The following is a 23,373-nucleotide window of genomic DNA, read 5'->3' as shown; positions in this document are numbered from 1 at the left end:
TAAGCAGAAAAAACAATTTCTTAAAAATATATTCAAAACAAGGAAAAATGTACAAAATGTCCGTACTGGAAAGAATGTTACGAAACGAACAGAACAGGAAAAAATTGAGAATTTAGTTAATGCAAATATACCTTCTGCAACTGAAAAGATTTACATAAACAGAAAAACAGCGTTTAAAGAGATACGTAGAAAAATGTTTCAGAGAAGAGTTATGTCCAATTTGATAAAGGATGTGAAGAAATATAAGCAAAAGGCAAAATATTACAAGAGAAAAAAAGAAATTGAAGCCATTGCAGCAAAGGCATTAGAATTAAAAAGGAAACTATTCATATTAATTTTGAATAGGATGCGTACATTAGACAAAATGGTTAATGTACTGAAATCACATAGCAAAAGGAAAAGAGTAGTGAACAGAACAAACTTTTGTAAAGTGTTTTTAGGAAAGTGGATGCATAGTTCAAGTAGTGAACCTTTTTTTAATGAAGAGAGCTATTTTCAAAGTAATAGTTTGCTGCATGCAGTTGACACCAGAGGTCGTTCATACGAAGTAACAAATGGTTGCATAATGGAGAAGGAGATAATGGTTCCAAGAGATGAGGTACAAGTGATGGCAGATGAGGCAATGGGGAGACGTCCTAAAGCCCCAGTGTACACTTGGAATTGTAGTAGTATTTGCACTGTGCGTCAGGAATCTATTGACAAATTTCGTGAGTTTCTAAGAGAATATAGTAAAAAAAGTGTAAAACAGAAGATTAAGGTGCTTCAAAGTCTGGATCCATGCAGAGTGAGAGAGAATACTGGTTTGCAGGGTCATTCTCTGGCTTGTCTATCTAGAAAAGTGTGCAATAGTGTTTTCCATCATTTTAGGATGCTGGCTGTTCATCATACTGAAATGAGAAAGTTTGTGAGACGGTTGTATTTTGCCAAAAGTCCAGCAATAAAGTTAAATGAATTGAATAGGGCTCTGTTCCGAGGAACAGTATCAGATGTAGAGAAGGTTGTTGATGAAATTCAGTTTTGTTACTTTGGTCCTGAACAAAACAGTGCAGAGAAGGACACAGTAAATGAGGAAGAAGTGGAAGAGAATGTAGAACCCTCTGTAAGTAACACATTTAATGATCACATAACAAAATTTGCAATAGTCTCTAATGAAAGACCAAATTTTACTTGTATTTGTTGCCGCAGAACTCATTATAGAAAACAAACTAGGAATGTTGATCTCTACAGAAAGAGTGAAAATGAAGATAATTATAAGTGGAAGGATTTTGCCACATATATATTTCTAGAAAATTGTTTTGAATTGGGTGAAGATCAGCGTATTTGTAAATACTGTTACAACAAGTTAGAGGAAAATAGAATGCCGACCAGAGCTGTACATAATAATTTAGAATTGGATGCTATTCCTGCTGAACTTTCTGAATTAAATACATATGAGTCTATACTCATTCAATGTGTTCATCCGTTCCAGACCATAGTACGTATGGAGCCCAAAACTGGTAAATTACCTCCTTCAGATTTACTGAGAGGTTTAAAAGGTAGAGTGGTGTATTTGCCCTTGGATTTGAAAAAAAATATGGAAACTATTGATGCGGATACTTTGGAAACTGAACCAATAATTATTCTGGTTAATGGTGTACCTACAAAGAATAAGAAGATTTGGCAGGAGCTGGTAGATGTGCGGAAAGTACAAAGAGCAAATTTGTATTTGAAAAAAAATAACAAATGGTATGAATCAATTTATATAGAAGAAGAAGAAGAAGAAGAAGATTTACAAGAAGACACAGAAATACCAACTGGACAAATTGAAAAAGTGGACAAGTCAAAGGAAGAAGAAATTTATGAACATTTTAGCATACATCCTCTTCATTCGAAAGAAGTTATGGGAGACAATATTGATCTCTTTCAGATGAAGAAAGCAAAAGGAAGTCCCGTGAGTGTATGGGAGGAGAGCTTGGAAGCTCGATGTTTTCCCCAGCTGTTTCCTAAAGGAAAAGGAGGACGATACGATGAACGTCCAGAACAGATTCCAGCTTCTGAGTATCGGACTACAAGACTATATGCTGAAGATCCCAGATTTCGACAAAGTATTCCTTATTTGTTCCATCTTTTATTTGAAAGCGACTTGTCTGCACTGTCTTATGCAGTAAATCACATTTTAAAAAGTGGAGTACATTTACAAAATGTGTCTGCTAAGGATTTTATGGAGAAAGTGCAGCACCGAGATGATCATTTGGAAACACAACTGATCAATCTGATGGCTTGTCAGCGTGGGACAAATGAATATTGGTACCGACGCCATGGTGAACTAAAATGCATGTTACGGAATTTAGGAACACCAACATGGTTCCTTACCCTAAGCTGTGCCGAGTACGCTTGGGATGATTTACTGGATTTTCTACGAGAGGCCAATTCAAACATTAAAAACATCGAATACAAGACAGCAGGAGAACTGTGCTCATTGGATCCGGTTAATGTTTGCAGATATTTCAATCATAGATTTGAGGCTATGATGTCCTTCATCTGCAATAAAAAAAATCCACCCCTTGGAGAAGTAGTGGATTTCTTTTGGAGAAAAGAGTACCAGGCAAGAGGTGCTCCTCATATTCATATGCTGTTGTGGATCAAGGATGCCCCAAAGTTTGGAACAGATGCTGATGAAGCAGTGTTATCTTACATTGAAGAATATGCAACATGTGCTATACCAAAAAGCACAGAAGAGAACAAGTTAAAGGAGCAAGTTTTACGTTTCCAAAGTCATCGGTGTGGAAAATACTGTCGACGGAAATACAAGAGCAAAGAAAAATACTACACTAAATGTCGATTTGGATTTCCTAGACCTGTTCTTTCAAATGGAAGAGTCAACAGTTTTATGTCAGCTGTGAGACATACTGTCACAAGAAAATCACCTAAGAATACCTACAACCTAAAAAGAAAAGAAGAATCAAAAAATATAAATGACTACAACCCAGTCATTTTATCCATGTGGAACGCTAACATGGATATACAGTATGTAGCTGACAATTCCATTGCTGTTGCTCGATATGTAACGTCTTACATTACGAAATCAGAAAAAACAGAATTGAAGGAAATGTGGGAAGAGATTTCTCACGAGAAGACTGTCAGTAAGAAGCTGTACAGTTTTAGTTTGAAGATGTTATCGCATCGAGAAATTGGATCCTACGAATGTTCAGATAGGTTATCTTCTGCAAGTCTCTACTCGAAGTCAAGAAGAATAATTTGGGCAAGTTTAGGCCTTGCAGCAATGAGAAATCGGGTACTGAAATCTGTAGGAGAAATTGAATATTTGGCCGAGAATGACCCAGAAAGTACAGATATTTTGAAAACAAACATGTTGGACACATATTATCCCAAGAGAAGTCAACATCTGGAGAACATGTGTCTCTATGAAGTGCTGCAGAACTACATTTATTCACGGAAAGCCACAGAAGACATCAATAATGGAAAATATAAAGTCGTTGGTGAAGAAGGATGTTTGGTGAAGCAAACAAAAGGAAGTTTGATAAATCACCGGAAGCTGAGTTGCGACACTACTGACAAGAAGGAATTTTACTACTTGGCTCTTTTACAGTTGTTTAAACCATGGCGTACAGAGGATGAACTACTGGGAGAATTCCAGAGCTATGAAGATTCTTTTAATGCTTGCAAAGACAGCATACAATGCAGTACATTCTCAACTTATCTGCAAATGTTAAATGAAGAAATTGATCAGGAAACTACAATTGCAGCAGAAATCGCTAGAGATAGTTCTCAGGACAGCCAAAGTTCAGGAACACTCAGTCAAGATCCCCTAGGACAACCAATCATTGAAAATGAAGCATCAATAGCCATGAATGAAGTGGAAACGGCTATGAATCAAGCTCAAGAAGAATTTATAGACTTAGAAAATTTGGAAAGACAACTGAATCAAGAGCAGCAACAAATTTATGAAGAGATCAAAAACAAAATTGATCACGGATTTCTACATGAAAAAAAAGAGTGCTCATGCACATCATTTCATCCAATCAGGATGTATGTAAGCGGACAAGCTGGAACTGGAAAAAGTTTCCTAATAAAAGTCATCAGAAGCTACCTAAAGCAAAAAACGGATTCTACTTTGTCTTGTGTGGTTACTGCTCCAACTGGGTTAGCAGCATATAACATAAAAGGAATCACTTTACATCGTTTGCTAATGTTACCAGTGGAGCATGAGAACAAAATACAATTCAACAAGCTAACTGGAGAAGCATCCTTGGAAGTTTCAAGAGTATTGAAGAAGATGCAAGTTCTCATTATTGATGAGGTGAGCATGGTATCAAACTTAATGCTTGCCTTTGTGCATTTAAGAATGCAGCAAATTTTGAAGACAGACTATGACATGTTATTTGGTGGAAAACACGTCATAGTTTTTGGAGATCTTCTGCAGCTTACTCCAGTTAAAGGACAACCAGTGTTTAATACTGTCACACATGAAGACACGAAGAAGTCATTGGGAAGCATCGGAAATACAAATATTTGGTCCTTCTTTGAGTACAAGGAACTTACTACTAATATGAGGCAAGCAAGCGATGAAGAATATGGAAGTATTCTGAAAGATATCAGGATTGGACTACTCACAGAAGTTGGCAAAAAAACATTACAGAGTCGGCTGCTACATAATTTATTTCCAAAGGAAGAAATAGTTGCAGAGAAGATATACAAGAACATTGCAGAAAACAAAAGTGTCATCTGCTTAATGCCAACTCTACGTGAATGCTCAATATTCAATGAGGAGCTTTTGAAATTGGAAAAGTAAGAGATCAGGAAATTGGAAGCAGTGGACAAAATTGAGGATGGAAGAATTAGTGTCACAGTAACAGGCAAACTGAAAAATAAATTGGACTCACTAGAGAAGAACATCTCCAAAACAGCTGGATTAGAAAAAAATCTATATGTTTGCATGAACTGTAGAGTATTTTTAAGGAGAAATTTGGATGTTGAAAAAGGTTTAGTTAATGGAGCAATGGGAAGAGTTGTGGGTTTTATTAATTACCAGAAAAAAGAAGGAGTTGAATGTTTAAAAATAAAATTTGATCAGATAGAAGAAGTTAAAGATATTTGTCGTTGTACAGTACGTTTTATGCTTGTGAAAAACTTATATGTACGTAGGAAGCAGTTTCCGTTTTCTCTAGCATATGCTGTAACTATTCACAAGTCTCAAGGATTGACTGTAGATTGTGCATTTGTGAACATTGGTTCAACTGTGTTCAAAGAAGGTATGGCATATGTAGCTTTGTCACGAGTGAAAACATTATCAGGTTTATTCATGATAGACTTTGATGACTCAAAAGTTAGTGCTGATACAAACTGTGTAAAGGAGTATAATAGATTAAGAAGAAGCTATGCTCCTCATTTAGGTCAGTATCCTGTGTTGGAGAAACGTGTAGTTTCTCGTAAAAGAAAAAATGAGAATATCTGTAATGAAGATGTAGAGAAGAGGAAAAAAAAGAGGAGTGATGTAATTGCAAGCAAAAAGAAAAAGGAAAATGAAGAACAGGTTGTAGGATGTCATTTTGAAAATAGCTCTGGTGTCAACTGCTACGCAAATGTAGTGCTGAATGTTGCATTTTATCTGAAAAGTTTGCAAGAGCAGATAATAGTAAATCAGGGAAAAAGATTCTGTTCAGAGCTGAGTCTCCTTTTTCAAAAGCTGAGTAAAGATAAAACTCAAATAGAAAGTGCTACTGAAATTAGAAAACTTTTAGATGTATGTTCAGGACGAACACAGTTTTCTCAAAATGAACAGCAAGATGCACATGAATTTTTGATGTATTTTCTTCAGGTAGTGGAAGAAGAAGGAGTTCCCATTGACATTTTTTTTGGTCTCTCTTATAAATGGGAACATAGTTGTGATAATTGTTATAATATATGTGGCTCTATTGTTGATAATGAAAGATTTATTTATTTGACATTGCCAGAGAGTAAAACAGTCACTTTTGCAAAATTAGTTAAAGATGCTAATCATAGCATGAAATGTAGTGAGTGTAATTCTGACATGTTTTCAACATTAATTTTAAAGGAATACGGACAGTATGTAATTTTAATGATGCAACGATGTAGAGCTGATGGTTCAAAATTGGATACTTTAATAAAGAAGTTTACAGGACAGCAATTATCAATTTCTGGAAAAACTTTTGTAACTGTTGCAATAATTTTTCATGATGGACCTACTGTTACTTCTGGACATTACACAGTTTATCTTAAATGTGAAAAAGGCTGGACACTGTGTAATGATTCCCAATTGATTTTCAAACAACGTTTGCCTTTTGATTTAGCAAATTCCTATCTAATCTTCCTGAAACCTAAATTTTAGACAGATTTGGCAAGATCTCGACAAAATAATTTTACCATTTTACTGGATTACCATTGCAATTTTGTAGAAAAAAGATTTTTTAAATTATCATTTGGCCTAATGGAAAGATAACCAATTGTAATGTGGACTTTTTAAATTTTAAATGAAACTTTGAAAAACCAATAATTTAGAGATTATCGGTAACTTCTGCACATTTTAAATTTTGGAATGTTATTGGACTGCCATTGGAAATTTTTTCAAAAATGATTTAAAAAATTACTATTTGGCCATGCGGAAAAGTAACCAATTCTATTGTGGACTTAATAAATTATTCAAAAAATTTTCGTGAACCAAAATGTTACAGAGAATCGGTGAGATCTGGACAAATTAAACTTTAGAATTTTATTGGATTACCGTTGGAAATTTATTCCAAAAAAAAATTTAAAATTACTATTTGGTCTAAAGGAAATGAAATCAGATGTATTTTGGAGTTATTTGAGATATAATATTGTGATTATACTTCTGAAACAAACATATCAGACGGTATTTTAAAGAAATAAGTATTGGTATTAGATGATATTTTTTTAGAATATTATGCATTTCTATAATGTTAAGTTTAAGTAAAAAAAGAATCAGGGCTTTTTTAATACAATCTTTGTGATTGTTATTTTTTTTTGCCCGCTGTAAAATGATGAATGCAATTGCTTTCACAATTTATAGTGAAATGCAATATATTCTGAAAACAGCAAAAATAAGGCAAAAATATTTTTTGGAAAAAAATGTAAATATGTGTACTGTATTATAAAATGTTTTAAAAATATTAATACTTTTTTCTTTTTTTCCAGATAGATATAGAAAATTTTCGAAAACTACAAACATTTTTAAAACTATTTTTAAAAAAAACAAATGAATAAATATTTTTTCAGTGAGTATGGTAAGTCAATAATAATAATTGTAGTCTCTCAAGGACCTTGTAATGTGTTTATTGATTTTTATTGTTTTTTTTTAAAAAAAAAAAAAAGTACGCGCACCGTACGCGTACGGTAAAAAAAAATAAAAAAAAGATTTTAAAAACATATGTAAAAAAAAGATGAAAGATAAGGTTGGCTCTTAAAAGAACCGTTGTGTTCATGCAGGGACAGAGGAAAGGAAGCATGGGAAAATTATTCAAAGCGACAAATGTGCTGATCTATTTTGTTGTTCACTAGGGAAACACTGGTCTCCCTATGGCAAATTAGATCTTTACAAAATGTGCAATGAATATCAACCTTCCGAAATCGAGGGTTCATTTCCAGAGGGCCAGCAAAAGGAGATTCTCCCCCCACAGATGAAGGGCTCACCTGACCTGCAGAAGAAGGAGTCAGCCCTGCAGATGATGGTCCAGGCTGAGCTACTGTGGATGTACTGGCTCGTCTTTCTGAAGAGTTACCTCCAAAAAGATGACCATGTGTCCTTCTGTGTACATCCTGGAGGTGTCTCTTCATGGTGTGATTCCCAAAGGAATACTTCCTGTTAGGATTACCTCTAGAAAGTACACGCTTACACAGCTTACAAGTCACTAAGGGTGCATTTACCTTTTGCTGGCCTTCAGGAAAAGTAAAATAATCCCATACATAAGAGGGCTTTTGTTTCCTCGATCTCTGCCTCAAGACAGTGCTGCTAGTGCTAGCCTCACTCTCAGAAGAGCTCTGCTGTTCTGCCATCGTATCCCAAAGACAAACCAGCTCCTTCTCCCAAGGGATCACAAGCAGAAATGAGGGGAATGGGTGTGGTGTAGGAGAGTTCTAGAACTGAAAGTAGTTTCAACCAATCAAAAGTTGTGTTTCATGATCACATGACCTACCGTACGCTTACGGTACGCTTACGGTGCGCTTACGGCAAAAGTACGCATGCGCGTAAAAAAGACACGCGCTTGCGCGCATGCGCATAACAGTCACTCCCCGACACTTCCGCGTAACGTGCGCGTGTAGCGTAAGCGCGCACGCGTCCCACGCGCAGTACGCGCGGCTACGCAAAGTGCGTAACTATACGCAAGCAGCGTAGATAGATTACGGACGTTGCGTAAACCGTACGCTTACCGTGAGCTTACGGTACGCGTACTAAAAAAATATTTTTTTTTTTAAAAAAGTACTGCAAATAAATTTTACATGTTTATTTTAAAAAATATATTTAAAAAAACATATTAAAGAATTTTAAAAATTTAATCATAGTCTTTATAGAAGGTAAGATAATTAAATTAAAAATATGTTAGAAAAAAAAAAAAAAAAAAAAAAAATTAGCATTTAAAAAACCTTGCAAATTCACTGAAAAAACCATGGGTTTCACACACGTTATAGTTAGGAATTAGCATTTAAAAAACCTTGCAAATTCACTGAAAAAACCATAGGTTTCACACACGTTATAGTTAGGAATTAGCATTTAAAAAACCTTAGAAATTCAGTGAAAAAACCATAGGTTTCACACATGTTATAGTTAGCTGGACATTTTACTCGTAAAAAACCAATGAAATTGCCCCGTTATAGTTAGTTCAGCTAACTATAACTCGCGCGCCCGCAATGCACTGCTGATGACGTCACATATTACATCACTCATGACATGGTCAGTGACATCACTCATGACATCACTGATGACATCTCAAATGACATCACTGATGACATCACTGATGACATCATCCTTGTGATAGAGTGGCAGACCTCCTCTCACCCTAATATAACCTTTGACACACACATTCAAAAATAGAGACTAAAATTTTCAAAACAATGGACATACCAATACCAGTTACAACAACCTCTTCAGTAATTCTAAGATCCACATACACATCCACTCATTCACCAACAGTCCAATACAGTCACTCATACATGTACTCACTCATCATATGTACTCATACACCTATACATCCTGTTACACAATGCCACTCATCCATAGAGTTACTCACACACATAGTCACTCGTACTAATAAAGAATCAAACATACATTTACTTGCATATACAGTTATACACACACCACCATACTTACTTCTACGGAAACTTACACATACTTAGTCTTTTAAACAATCACTTATAGAAACACATACTTATTCATACAGGAACTCTTCCAATCTCTCACCCTTGCATATACTCACATATATACACCAATAGTCACATATACTAGTTTTAAACATATGTAGTTACTCATAAAGACACTATTGAGACAGTCATTCACTCACTAACACACCCATACACACACTCATTCACCCATGCAGTCCTGCACACATGGTCTGTTCAACACATACAAACAGTGAGTCACTCATTCATGCACCTGTGCACTACGTAATACCCCCCACCGAACCATGCAGACACTCAGACTGATACTCAAAAAACCAACTAATAACCTATATAGACACCCATGTAGCTACTCACCAACCCATGCAGCCACTTATACACAAAGTGAGAGACTGATACAGATATATACATATTTAAACATTACTCACTAAAACATGTATTCACTATGATACACTTAATCAGTCAGTTAAACAATCAATTTTTCAAAAACAAATCATCCATTTAGACACTTATATACCCATTTATTCTTCCATCGACCTTGAGATATACATATATAAAACATATTTAATTTTCAGAAAAACCCACATTCACTGGATGATGTCATCAGTGATGTCATCAGTGATGTCATTTGAGATGTCATCAGTGATGTCATCAGTGATGTCACTGACCATGTCATGAGTGATGTAATATGTGACGTCATCAGCAGTGCATTGCGGGCGCGCGAGTTATAGTTAGCTGAACTAACTATAACGGGGCAATTTCATTGGTTTTTTACGAGTAAAATGTCCAGCTAACTATAACATGTGTGAAACCTATGGTTTTTTCACTGAATTTCTAAGGTTTTTTAAATGCTAATTCCTAACTATAACGTGTGTGAAACCTATGGTTTTTTCAGTGAATATATATATATCTGTATCCACACACACACTCTTAATTTAATCCACACATGTCATATACATTTTATAATAAATAAATACATTGTTATTATATCAATATAGATAATATATTTATTATACTTACATTGTGAATAATGAATTTGCACACGAACCGAAGTAAAATATATACATTTTTATAAATACAAAAAATAATATACATAACATATATATATATTCATGTACACTTAACTTACCTGTTTTCATACTACTTCAAAAAAACTAATAATATTAGAATTTTTAGAAAACAAAAATATTACTCACCGAGCCCAGAAACCTTGATGCCTTGCAGGTCGAGCATGTTCTGTTCACTAGGGCGTCTGCCCAGCCATGCGTCAGCTGCTGCTGGGTGTGTTGGATGCCGGTGCTGCGGTGCACAAATTGTCGCACTCGCCCCCAGAGCACCCGACACGCCAACAGGGCGTAACCTTTACTGGGCTTGCCCACTGCTTAGAGCAGTTGGGAGGAGGTAGGGCTGCACACAGAAAATGAGTGCACCCACCTCTTGCCTTTCTAAAGATGGGGCAGGACTGCACCTCTGCCCACCTGCATTGCTATCAGGGGGTGCGGGTGGTGCTTCCTACTTCTGCCACAATGGGATGGGAGGGAGTTGAACTGGGATAGGAAGAAAACAGGAGGACAGGTCAGGGAAGGAAAACAAGAAACAAAGATAATAAAACGTCACAAGAAACACACACAGAAACGTAAATTCACACAAGGAAAGTCAGACAGTGATTAAAACAAGTAAAGCAGAGGTACGATTGGGAAGTGGGTGGTCATATGGGGTGGATCTCATCTGATTGTGTTGGATTTGGGAAACAACGGGTAGAAAGGCAGACAGGAGCAGACAAAACAAAATGGCCACATGTGTGCAATACGTGCTGCAGTTCATGCTGATTTTTCACACTACAAGAGCTAAATCGTACCACAAGTAGCACAACATGCATTTTCTGCCCATTCACAGAACTTCACATAATCTCGCGGAGTATTTATGTATCTCCATGGCATTTTGTGGAGTGAAATTCTGCTACTTCCTCCCACCCTTAAGTTTATCAAACTCTGCTTGATTTTTGTACAGGGCTGGAGCTTATTTTAAAAGCCCACTTGCTTGAATAGTTTTCCCTGAGTTATTCAGTTACTAAGGAGAAAAAAATGGCAATAATAATACATCTTCACTTTGAGGTGCCTCTCTTTATAAAGATTGAGGGTCAGTCAACCTCTGCAAAAACCTATGTCAAAACATTATGTCAAAAACATGAGATTAATGCAGCCAGAATGTTAATTTACTTTTGTGTGGTATGCTCACATAAATCTGTATATGGTTTAGTTACATTTTCCAACAGATGGTATTTTAAGATTCTAGTTAACTGTTGCCACTTCTGTTGCGCAATCACGAAGCACTATTTATGGATTACTTACACATATTGTATATATTACATGTCTGTACATGTTGTGCAGGTCCAGGAGGAACTAGTCCTATAAAAGTCATTTGTATGACCTATTGTGAAAGTAGCCTATAGACTAATATTAGTTCATCAAGTGTCACTTGTGAAAGTGTAAAAATGTGTATGTCAGCACATGGTCTAAACCCAGCCAACAAGTGACCGGTAACTATAGTAATATTTAGCAAAGCCCTACTAACATTATGTGATGTTTTGGGCAATTGACCACCAAACCATGTCTGGTGTACTTGATGTCTCAAAGAGACTTCTATGTCTATGTGGAGAAGTGTGGCTCAATGATTAGTGGAGAATTGTGGCTCAATGATTAGAGCGGCAGACCCTGATGCAGAGGTCTAGCCCGGGACCAGGGTTCAATTCCCCGCCTCGGCGGGTCTTGGGCTCAAAAAGTCCACGGACCTGATAATTCTCGCCTCGGTGCCATTCCAATCATGGAGTCCCAACTCTGGGCAATAGCTTGCTTAATCACCACAACGGCCCCCACAACGCTAAAGGATGCCTGGCCTCCACCTTGGGGGTGCCCAGGAGTGGACGCCTCACAGGGAAAGCCAGGATGGGTTCCACAGTGGTATTCGTACAAGCGCCTTGAGACCCTTGTGGGTGAGTAGTGCGCTATACAAGTATCAATTTACTTACTTACATTTACTATGTCTCAGTAGAGTAACAATTTAACAACAATATGTGCATATCTGTATGTCTAAAGCCTCCCAGTGTTGGGACCTATATCATCAAACTCCAAAACTCCACCCACGAATGAAAATATTTCCAAAAGAAATGCAGTAAATGCATTTACAAATATTTTAAAGAGGTATTCAGCATGTGCATTCTCTCTCTCTTCCTTTTAGGAACACACCTAGCAAAGAGATATATTTATGTGCCTTGAAATATCCTTTTCACAATAGAAGCTACTTGTGCCATGTTAGCAAACAGATTTAATAAACATGAGATTATTCACATCGAGAAGTCAATTTGGGAATAACTTTTTATCAGTCAAGCACTTAACAAACCTATGTTAAATGGTGCTCCCTTTTTAACAAGAAGAATGTAGCCTCAATAGTGCGCAAGGTGTTCCAGACATCTAATTTTAAACAAAAAATTGGTATTTTAAGGGTGCAGTAATAAACTAGTAAAAAGGATAGAAAATCCAAGTGCTGAACCTTGAACTGCCAATGTTGTGTAAACTGAGTTTTTGGCTCAGAGTTATAAGGTTTGTCTCCACACCCACAGGTGACATGAGTAAACTTAGTTAAATGCATCAGCTCGTAATGTTAAAAACTGATTATTGTAGCCTTGCAGAAGCTCTCCCAGTATATAAATGAGGTGGTGTCAAGGCTTTTCAGTTATTAACTGGAAGCACTGGTGATCTAATTGATTGTTCATTAATGATTCAGACACTTAAGATCACTAGAAATGGAATACGTATTTCCACATATTTATTTTAAAATATTTATTCTAAAAAGCAGAGATCTAGTGCACATACTAATGGTAATAACACAGAAGATGCTATAGGCTAGAAGCAGCTAGGCTTTTCAATAACAGTGAAAACAGGAAAAAAATCATAGCATCACAATTTAAAGCCCTTCCAACCTCACTATGCTATCTCTAAACGCTATGCTAGTATGCTAGTTCTGGGAGATGTATAAATAATAAGACTGAGTTTCAGATGTGGTGCACATTGCAAGACAACAGGTTTTTTTTCAGTTTGGATTAGCTTGTCAGCTATTTTGAGCACACGGCCAAGAGCTAGGAGATTGCATCTCTGAGAACACAGTCCTGGCACTAGTTTGCAAAGGCAGGATGGAATGCTTTGCAGAGCCTCAGGGAGTCTTGCTTGAGGCTTTTTCGATCAAGATGGAATCTGGTGCAATGCTCATCTGGATCTGTGATCTGCATCTGTGACCTGGGTGACGTTTCTCTCCCCTCAAGCGGTCAAATGGCGGCCCTTATGTACTGAATCTTATCAGAGATTGGAATTTCTGACATAAGTGGACATCCATTCAGACTACACTATTTTGACTATATGTTTAGACGTTTTTATTTGACCTAGACATGCTGACAAGTAGACAGTTGACCCAGGCTTATGTCGCACCAGATGTTATATCTATGTCATTATGCGGACGACCTTAAATTTTCAGAAGGTCAGATGACATCTGTATGAGGTGGCGAATATTACAATAATTCTTGAATAATTTGAGAAAGATACCAACCTCCATTATCAAAGATGGCAGCCTCTATGAACTTAGATGGCAACATCGATTACCTAAGATGGATTCGGGGACAAATGTAAACAAGCTGGATAGGCTAGCTAAAATAGAGACTATAGCTAAAATGGAACATTTCCTTTAGGTGTTTAGGAACCTAAAACTGAAAGAAATAAGCCTAAAAGCAAGTGATTACAATAGATAAAATAATTTAATTCTGGAGGGCAACAGTTATAAGATTTATGACATCCTTAGAATAATGTCTCAGCTAAATAGTCACTAAGTTATCACTGTATGTGGTTTGTTTAATCTTGCTTACCAGAGATATTCATTATACATTTACAGAATAAAAGCCCATGCCAGAAATGTTCATTTGATGAAATAGCAATTAATCATTTCTTATATGTTCAATAACACATCTTAAAACTAAAATGAAAAAGGGGTCTCTGTGCTGTGAGACACGGTCCTTATAGCAAAACGTTATTGATACTATGCACCCCAAAGACATTATGTATCTGCATGCCCTGGGCACTGTTTTTTAGATGAAGCACAATATGGTAGCAAATTATCATCGCATTGATCTAATGCTTGTTTTTTTCTCTATATTCAGTTGGGAAATAGGGCTGTAGGAGGAAACGTTCTCTCTCTGTTTAAATATCAAGTGAATGTGGATTAAATTGGCCTGACTATAATCCTTGAGTAAGATTCTCTCCTACAGTGCCTCTATAAACACCACTTTCATTGGGGCCACCACATGGGATTTCACATGCTTGAAGAACTCCAACAGGAACTTGTTCAGGCTGGCGCCTTCTAGTTCCTGAGCTGGCCCATCACTTCGGAGATTTCTTCCTCTGTCATTTACACCTCCTGGGCCTTGCTCGCATCCTCCTGGAGGTGGGGAAGTGTAAGGCCCCTAACAAATTCTATAAGGTCGGGCTCAGACCCCTCCAGTGTTGTGCAGTACACTGCACTCAGGTGGTCTGTAAAGGCCTGTGCAATTTCATCTGGGGTCTTCACTAGGGCACCCCTTGGAGTAAACACTCTGGGGACGTATCTTAGGCCCTTCTCCTTTTTGACCAACCAAGTCAGCAGCTTCACAGCTTTATTGCCAATTTCATACAGCCCCTGTTTGTTTTTGAAGACCTGTCTTTCCTCCTGTTGGGCCAGACTCTAGTATTCTTCCCTCAGCTCCTCTATCCTTGGTGCCTTTTCCCTCATAGCATCTTACACATACCCCGCCTTTTCCTGCACCACCTCATCCTCTAGCTTCCTGCATAATTCCTCCCTTTGTCACTTTTCCCTGTAGTGTGGGCTATCAGGTCCCTCCTCAATATTGCTTTCTATAGCTCCCAAATTGTCACACTGAGCTCATTGACCCTATATTGTTCTTAAAATAATGTTCCGTGGCCTGCCTTATCATGTCACTCTTAGCCTGATCCGTCAATCCCCAGGGGTCTAATCTCCACCACTCTCAGGTCTGGGTACTCTCATCCTGAGTGTCATCCCCACTGGGGTGCTGTTTGAGATCCTTCTGGGCAGATACTCCATGTTCCCAAAAACTCCCACTAAGTGGTGTGGCAGCAACCGATAGTCCAGCCTAGTCATTGACTGCATGTAGTTTGAGGCATAGGAGTACTGTTGTCTTTGGGGATTTAGGGCCCTTCCTAAGTCAGCCATTCCAGTCATTCCCAAGAAGTATCCAAGTCAGGTATCCTCCTTTTTGGGGACCCCAGAATCAGTACATCAGTCCATGTCTCCCTTGTGAGTCAGGTTGAGGTCTCCTCTAACCAGTAACAGGGCAGCTGGGGCATTTCTTATCCATTCTCTGATCCTTATCGACCCTTCCCCTTGCAGTACAGGTTGTAGCTACCAAAAGCTGACAGCCAATCCCATTCCAGGAGCTAATCACTGCCACATAGCACCCCTGGGACCCATGCTTTGGTCAAATGCACAGGCAGCAATTTCCACACCAATAGAACTACTTCCTTTGATCCCCTGGAGATTCCTGCATGGGCTAAGAGTCTTTACTGACCCCAGGTGAGGAACCCGCAGTTATAAACTACCATGGGTGTCTCATGCAACAAAATCATGCCTGGTTCATGCCTATCTAGATATTTATTTATTTTTCTCCATTTCAATTTGCTTCCTAGGTCACTAACATTCCATGATAGAACCTTTAGGGAGAGCCCCTTATCAATTTGCTGTGTCTGTGGATCAGCCATTACCTGTCTTTGGGAATTGCCCCCTCTCCACTAATTTCCTCTATATGGTGGGCCTCCCTGGGGATGACATTCTGTCCCCTCCCATCCTCCCCTATTAACTCCCCTCTTTTTACACTCTTGTGCTCTAGGCTTAAAACTACCTGTTTCCCCAACTGCTGAGGTGTCTGCCGTCCCAACCATGTGAACACGTAGCACAAGTAATTCACAACACAGTACTGAGAAGCAAGTCTCGTCCTGCATCGACCTGTGGAACTGTAAGGTATCCTCTCTGTACCACACCCCCATGGGCTTCCTCCCTCACAGCTAGACTAACTTTCCATAATCAGATTTCATCTGTGGGTCTCCATCAAATGATGTCATCTGCAGTCATCAGTGTACCACTGGTGGGTGGCGACCCACCATTTGAGCCACTCCAAGACGATGCTCCACTCTACAAGTCATCTGAGTCACCTGGTAAATAATCCCACCAGTTGATCACCTCTATGGGCTAACTCTGTTGTATGACAGCAACCACTATCGCCCTTTCTGATCTACCTGACCATTTGTGGGGGTTGATGAGAGGGTCTGTGCAGGCGGAAATCATATGCCTGGCAGGCATCTGGTATTCCGTAGCCTCTAGCCAGATCCAACTCTCCACAGCTGTCGCAAAGGAGTGGGAGGCTCCCCAATCGACGATCCTGAGTTTTTCTGAGAAGAAGATGGTCTGCCCTCAACAGACCCACGTCTTGGGCCACCTCGTCAATCTGGTGCTCCAGAGCGGTCTTTGTCTCTCTTATTGCTGCAAATTTCGTTACTGTGTGTCCCTCCAGTTCTGAATCTGCACCAACTTTAGAGGAGCCCCTTTCTCTCATGTCATTCCGCCCCACTTTCCCCGGGCATCACAATGTTGTCACCTTCGGCCTCATAATTTCCAGGCCTCTCCTCACCATTGACGAAGTCTGTGGTTTTTCCAATCCCTGACCCACTCTAGCTGATGAGGGATCAACAGGGTCGCCACCCCGGCACAACTGCCATGCCATTTTTGTGATACCTATGGCTTTCTGTACTGCACGCCATGGCACAAGCACACCACTCCTGAGCACCAGGCCTCACAGCTTCGCCCAGTATCACACTGACTCCTGAAGGGCGAGTTACAGGATGAACTATCACTCAGGGCTCCAGCCACATCTGCCTGGGTCTCAGCCCCCCGTAAGTACCTTTGTGGGTAGACAGTCTCAAGGCCCTAGCCCCGGCTCCAAGCCTCCCACCTCCTCAGGGCAATCCAGCTTTCAATGCCGCAGTGCAGGCCGATCAACTCAACAGCCACTCAGCAGACAGTGCTGTTCCACTTAACAGCCCATTCGTTAAACAAATAAATTGTGAACATTTTTGGAATTTCAAAATTTCACTCATCCACATGCAGATTTTATTGTTGCAGGTTGAGGAGCAAGCATTTTATGTTGTCCATTCCCTGACCCACTCTAGCTGATGAGGGATCAACGGGGTCACCACCCGGGCACAGCCGCCATACCATTTTTGTGATACCTACCGCTTTCTGTACTGCCCCCTATGGCACAAACACCCCACTCCTTAACTCTGGGCCCCACAGGTTCACCCAGTATCACACTAACTCCAGAAGGGCGAGTCAAGGGATGAACTATCACTCAGGGCTCCAGTCACTTTTGCCTGGGTCTCAGCCCCCTTCAGAGCATTTCACCAGCCCAACTGTTGGGAGGACAACTCCACTTACCATTCCTCCAGCCAACTCCTCATTGTCTTCAGGCTTGCCATATGTACCTCTGTGGGTAGACAGTCTCAAGGCCCTTGCCCCCACTCCAGCCTCCCACCTCCTCAGGGCAATCCGCCTTTCAATGCCGCAGTGTAGGCCGATCAACTCAACAGCCACTCAGCTGACAGTGCTGTTCCACTCAACACTCAACAAGCCCATTCATTAAACAACTAATTAGTAAACATTTTTGGGATTACTAAAATTTCACTCCTCCACATCCAGCTTTCCTTGTTGCAGGATGTTGGGCAAGCATTTAGGGCCTCATGTAGGTAGCCAAATACCGGTCGGTAACGGCCGATTTTCGGTAATTATACCGTTACCGACCGTTATTTTGGCTTTTGAGATGTAGGGGGAGAATTTCTGTATTCGGAATTTACCGAATCGGTAAAATTACCGAATCGGTAATTTTACCGATTTGGTAAATTACGAATACAGAAATCAGATGTAGGGGGACTGTGTGGTGTGTGTGGGGATTTGTTATTTACCACCAACTAATAGTTGGTGGTAAATGACGAATATGTGTGTAAATGCATTATTTTGCCCGTAGATGTGTGCAATGTGGCAGACACACATGCCCTCAGGGCATGTATGTGTGCCACATGTGCACACATGGCCGAATCAGGGGTGCAGCAGGGTGTCAATGTGACACCCTGCCACCCTTGCATGTGCTCTCCCAGTACCGAATCGGTATTTACCGATTCGGTAATGAGGCATACCTTCCCATCAATGGGAAGGTATGCCTCATTACCGAATCGGTAAATACCGATTCGGTAATTACCGAATTATTCCGAATCAGTAATATTTACCGACCAATTACCTACATAGCATTTACCACTTCATAAATACCGAATCGGTATGATTCGGTATTTATGAAGTGGTAAATGCCAGCCCACCTACATAAGGCCCTTAATGTTGTCACGTGTAAGGTGTCAATCTTAACCAGAATCAGTAGATTTCCATTTGACCTCACACAAACACAGGTACGCCCACGTAACACGTTGAATAGGGTAAAAGAGCATATTGGGTACCACAAGTCTATGCTGAACTTACCAAGAGAGAGTTTGTGTCCGATAGGTAACAATAATTACTTGGCGTCTCTAGGAGTGAACTTTAGGAGGGCACACATTGGGCCACAGATAAAACTGGTGTAGTCAACTATAAAGATTGTGTGTGTGTGTATAACTATATATGCATATTTATATATAGATATAAAAGCACACAGAAAGTTAGATCTAAACATAGTAAGCAAACAACACTACCTTGGACTGAAAGCTAGTTGGACACTTTAAAGTATGTGGCCAGGTGCAGTGTCTCATTTTCTCAAAAGAGCTAAAACACTTGTTATACCATTTGACACGGCTATCGATAGAAAGTGAATTTGTAGTTCATCATGTAATGTGAGACTAAATCCTTTAGAATGCTATATACATAACACTTCTGGGTTTATATTAAAACACTACACGGTTTTGAATATCGAAATCAAAGTCAAACTATTGCAACACCCGTTACTTGTAGCACATATTGTTGATTGATAATAAAACATGAGGGCATAAATGCAAGAATTCAGCAATATGTAAAAAACTACATAAGAGGCTCAGTGGATGTGGAAGAAGGGTTAGTAGGTGCACTATAAAAAGAAACATATAACAATATGATATTTAGCATTCAAACCAAATGCTTACTTTGTGACATTGAACCATCAATAGTATTAAAATAGATTATCTGAAGTTCTGAACTCACCATTGCCTTTAGTGAAATTGTAAAAGAGAGGATAGAGTCCACGACCACTGAAGGCATCTGCGTTCTCAATGAGGGCATTTTTCATAGTCTCATACCCGCAAAGCACCACGTATCGCTGAGGTCCCAGGTATATGGTGTATAATGAACCATACTTCTTATGCAGCTGTGAAGAGAGCACAATGTTTTAATATAAATATGTTATCAAGTGGCAATGTATGACTGCATGACAGCTAACCTCTGGAGAGTTTGGGAGGCATTAAAAGGACATAATTATTATTTTTATTTTTTATTGAGCAGAGCATTAGGTTCAAGAATTACATGGTATACAAAAAAACATTTTCATTAAAACCAGTTTCTACAAAAAAAGAAAAGAGAGAAAAACCAACTCAAAGTGACAGCCAAACAATACATAAAGAAAATGACAATGAGCTCTAGCTAAATCAGCTAATTATATACTCATTCATAAAGCCAAATGCAAATGTATCTTAGAACACAAGCAACAATAAGGAAAATTCCTAATACATCTAAAGTGCAATGTCAATAAAGTGCTAGTGCCGTCTTATCGCCTAAAGCCAACATAAATACAACAAGGATTTGTGGCCATAGCAGTTCTTCGCGTCATGAACCAAAATGCAAAAATGCATTCTAAAAAGTACTAAAACTCCTAAAGTGCTAGTGCTGCTAAGGTGCAATACAAAAAAGTGCTAATGCATTTTGATGAAAAGCTGCTACATTAGTTTACCAACCCTAGTACTGTAATCTCTCTTTAAATTTTTCAAGTTAATTAAAAAACTTCCAATTTTTTTCACATATTTTAATCGCTCCTACCCTCCTAGCATAGGATTCCTCAAATTTTCGGGTTCTTTTCATTGTGTTGAACCATTTCAGATGAGAAGGTGCTTCCCTAGATTTCCAATTCTGCTAAATTAGGGAGCGAGCCACTATACACGAAATTAATACGAAGGATTTTTCGGGTTCAGATAGTATCTTTTCATCTTTACTGATACCAAGCAAGGCAGCTTCGGCCTCGAGCATAATGTTCTTACCGATTGCTTGCCCAATATCCGAGAAAACTGCCTCCCAAAAGAGCCTAAGTCCTGAACATGCAAAAAAAGTATGATGCCACCCGCCCTCCCCATCTATTTGGCAGCGAAAGCACCTATTTTCTGTGCCTGGAAAATCTTTTTTTTAAAGCAGCCGGAGTTAAATAAGAAAGCCACCGTGATAGAAAGGCCATCCTTTTAAAATTTGCGGCACGCAAAGATTTACTTCCTAGATGGCACATAGATTCCCACTCCTTCCCATCCAGCCTACATCCGGTTTCCCGAGTTATTTTATCCAAGTGAGTCTCTGTCACGGAAGCCTGTCCCTGCTTGTGTAGCAGCCGATACCAATTTCCCACCCTTTTGACTTTGGCCCCATAAAGGGCTACCACAAATTGATTAGGGGTGTCCAAAATACCACTGGTATTTCTTAGCAAATGAACAACACGTAGATATTCAAAAAAGGTCGGCCTCCGATGTGCTTCCGCCCGTGCCGTTATTTCTTGCCAGGCGATCGGCCTATTTTGAATTATAAAGTGCCTTAACTTGGAGAGTCCACAGCCTTCCCAAGTACTTATATGCCTAGATTGTAACTGAAGGCCGAGACTTGCACATTCTCTTAATTGTAGATAATGAAGACTAGATGAGCCCATCTTTTTAAAAAAGGACTGGAGTCTAAAAAAAAAATCTTTTAAAGTCTTATAACGCGTCTTTTTTGGAAGTTTAGAAGTTTTTAGAAAAACTGGGGTTAGCAATCCAATTTCTTGTGTCATTTTACCCATAAAAAACTAGTAAGGTTAGATCCCATCAAGCCAGCCACTAAATATAGAAAAGCGGCCTCATAATAAGTTCTCATGTGAGGCAATGCTAAGCCCCCTTGTACTGTGGATAATTGGATCACGTTCAATTTAACCCTTGGAGCTTTCCTAACCCAAATGAATTCCCTAAAAAGAATATCAATTTCATTAAAGTATAATTGATATTATTTTAATCGGGACATTAGAGATGAAAAAATGAGCAGCGGGACTATGGACATTTTGATCATTGATACAATACCCACTATCGAAAGAGGGAGTAATGCCCATTGTTCCAGCATCTTCTTAATCTTGCCCTTCATTTTTAAATAGTTCAGCTCAAATAACTGATGATACTGATTAGATACATATATCTTGAGATATCTTATAGGATCAGTTTTTGTTGCTTGAATCTTTAAACAAGGTGGAAAAGAGTTCAATTCAGCATTAAGGGCAATAACCTCAGTTTAATTGGCATTTATTTTGTATTCGCCTATTTGCTCAAACTCTGAAAATTCCCTCAGAGCTGTTTTGAGGTTCTCTCTATCGGGAGTCAGATATAAAATAATGTCATCAGCAAAAAGTTTTAATTTAGCCATACCAGGTATCGGGGGTTGGATAGCAGCATTGTTTTGTATCTTTAAAACCAGAGGTTCTATAAAAAAAATAAAAAGTAATGGCGGAAGCGGGCACCCCTGCCTGGTTCCACGGTTTATATTTATGGTTCCTGCACAATTTGAGTTAACTATGATCTGGGTAGTGGCCCCCTGATACATTTTTCGTAATATATTAACTACTTGTGCCGAACCGGCCCAAAGTGAAAAACAAGATTTTCCACTTCACAAGGTTGAAGGCTTTCTCCGCATCAACCATTACAATATTAGCCGGGATGGAATTTATATTAAAATAATCCAGCGCATGTATTAAAAACTGGGTGTTGGTCGCCATTGATCTACCGGCTATGAAACCGGTTTGATCTCTATGGATTATTTCTTGCGCGGCGAGTAGAAATCATTCCGCCCATACCTTCATCAAGATTTTATAGTCAGAATTCAACAGACTAATGGGAATATATGAATTCACATCTTCGGGGGGTTTGTCTTTTTTAACAAAAGAAACAATTATTGCTTCTTTAAAAACATCTGGGACTTTGCCACCCTTTTTAACAAAGTTTAATAGGTTTTTCAATGGGATAGCAAGTTCTTTTAAAAATACTTTATAAAACTCGATAGGGAAGCCATCCTGCCCACAGGCTTTTGCCCCGGCCATTGATTTATGGTTGCTAAGATGTCGGCAACATCTACTTCCCTTCCCAATTCGCCTATCCGGCTATCTGATAGCTTGGGGACATTCGTATTTATGAAATATTCCTGAATTTGCTCCTCCTCCACTGAATACTCAGTAGAGTACAGCTGATGAAAGTGGTCTACAAAAATCTGTAAAATATCGCTATTATTAACTATTTCTTGACCAGTTTGAGGATCTAAAATTCTGATTATAGTGGCCGATTCTTCCTTTTTCCTGGTGGAGTTTGCCAAGAATTTGCCAATTAACTGACTTTCTTCATAGATCCTCTGTTGGAATATTCGTGAGTTGCAGACCTCTTCCAAAATAAAAAACTCCCTCAGTGCGGTTTTTGCCTGTTCATATAGGTTTGGAAGAAGCTGAATTTGGAGAGCATATTCCCGATCCACTTCAGTTTGCAATTGAGCTATTTTAATCCTAAGGGTATTGGACTGAGCAGCCGTATAGGCTTTTATCTGTCCACGGGCTGCGGCCTTAACCCCTTCGCTGCTAGGCCTTTTCCCCTCCTGTGCTAAGCCCTTTTTAGGCTATTTGAGGTA

At 39.0% G+C, this 23,373-nt stretch overlaps 1 protein-coding gene across 4 annotated transcripts in view; it reads right to left on the bottom strand.

Moving 5' to 3' along the window:
• LOC146798109 (cytochrome P450 2F3-like) overlaps window positions 1-23,373 on the bottom strand; it is a 767,041-nt gene that overhangs the window by 533,447 nt on the left and 210,221 nt on the right. For 2 of the 4 annotated variants that reach the window (XM_085625321.1, XM_085625322.1), the window contains one exon: window positions 19,693-19,855. The exons of 1 other annotated variant lie outside the window; for it this stretch is intronic. In XM_085625321.1, coding sequence (XP_085481447.1) covers window positions 19,693-19,855 — 163 coding nt within the window. Of the gene's footprint in view, window positions 1-19,692; window positions 19,856-23,373 lie in introns of those variants that run through there. One more of the 4 variants, XM_085625325.1, reaches the window with a different exon arrangement.

The sequence above is a fragment of the Triturus cristatus genome, chromosome 9, assembly GCF_964204655.1.
Source record: "Triturus cristatus chromosome 9, aTriCri1.1, whole genome shotgun sequence".
In the NCBI taxonomy this organism is placed as follows: domain Eukaryota; kingdom Metazoa; phylum Chordata; class Amphibia; order Caudata; family Salamandridae; genus Triturus; species Triturus cristatus.
Note: the sequence above shows the minus strand (reverse complement) of the source record. Positions and strands in the feature narration are given on the sequence as shown.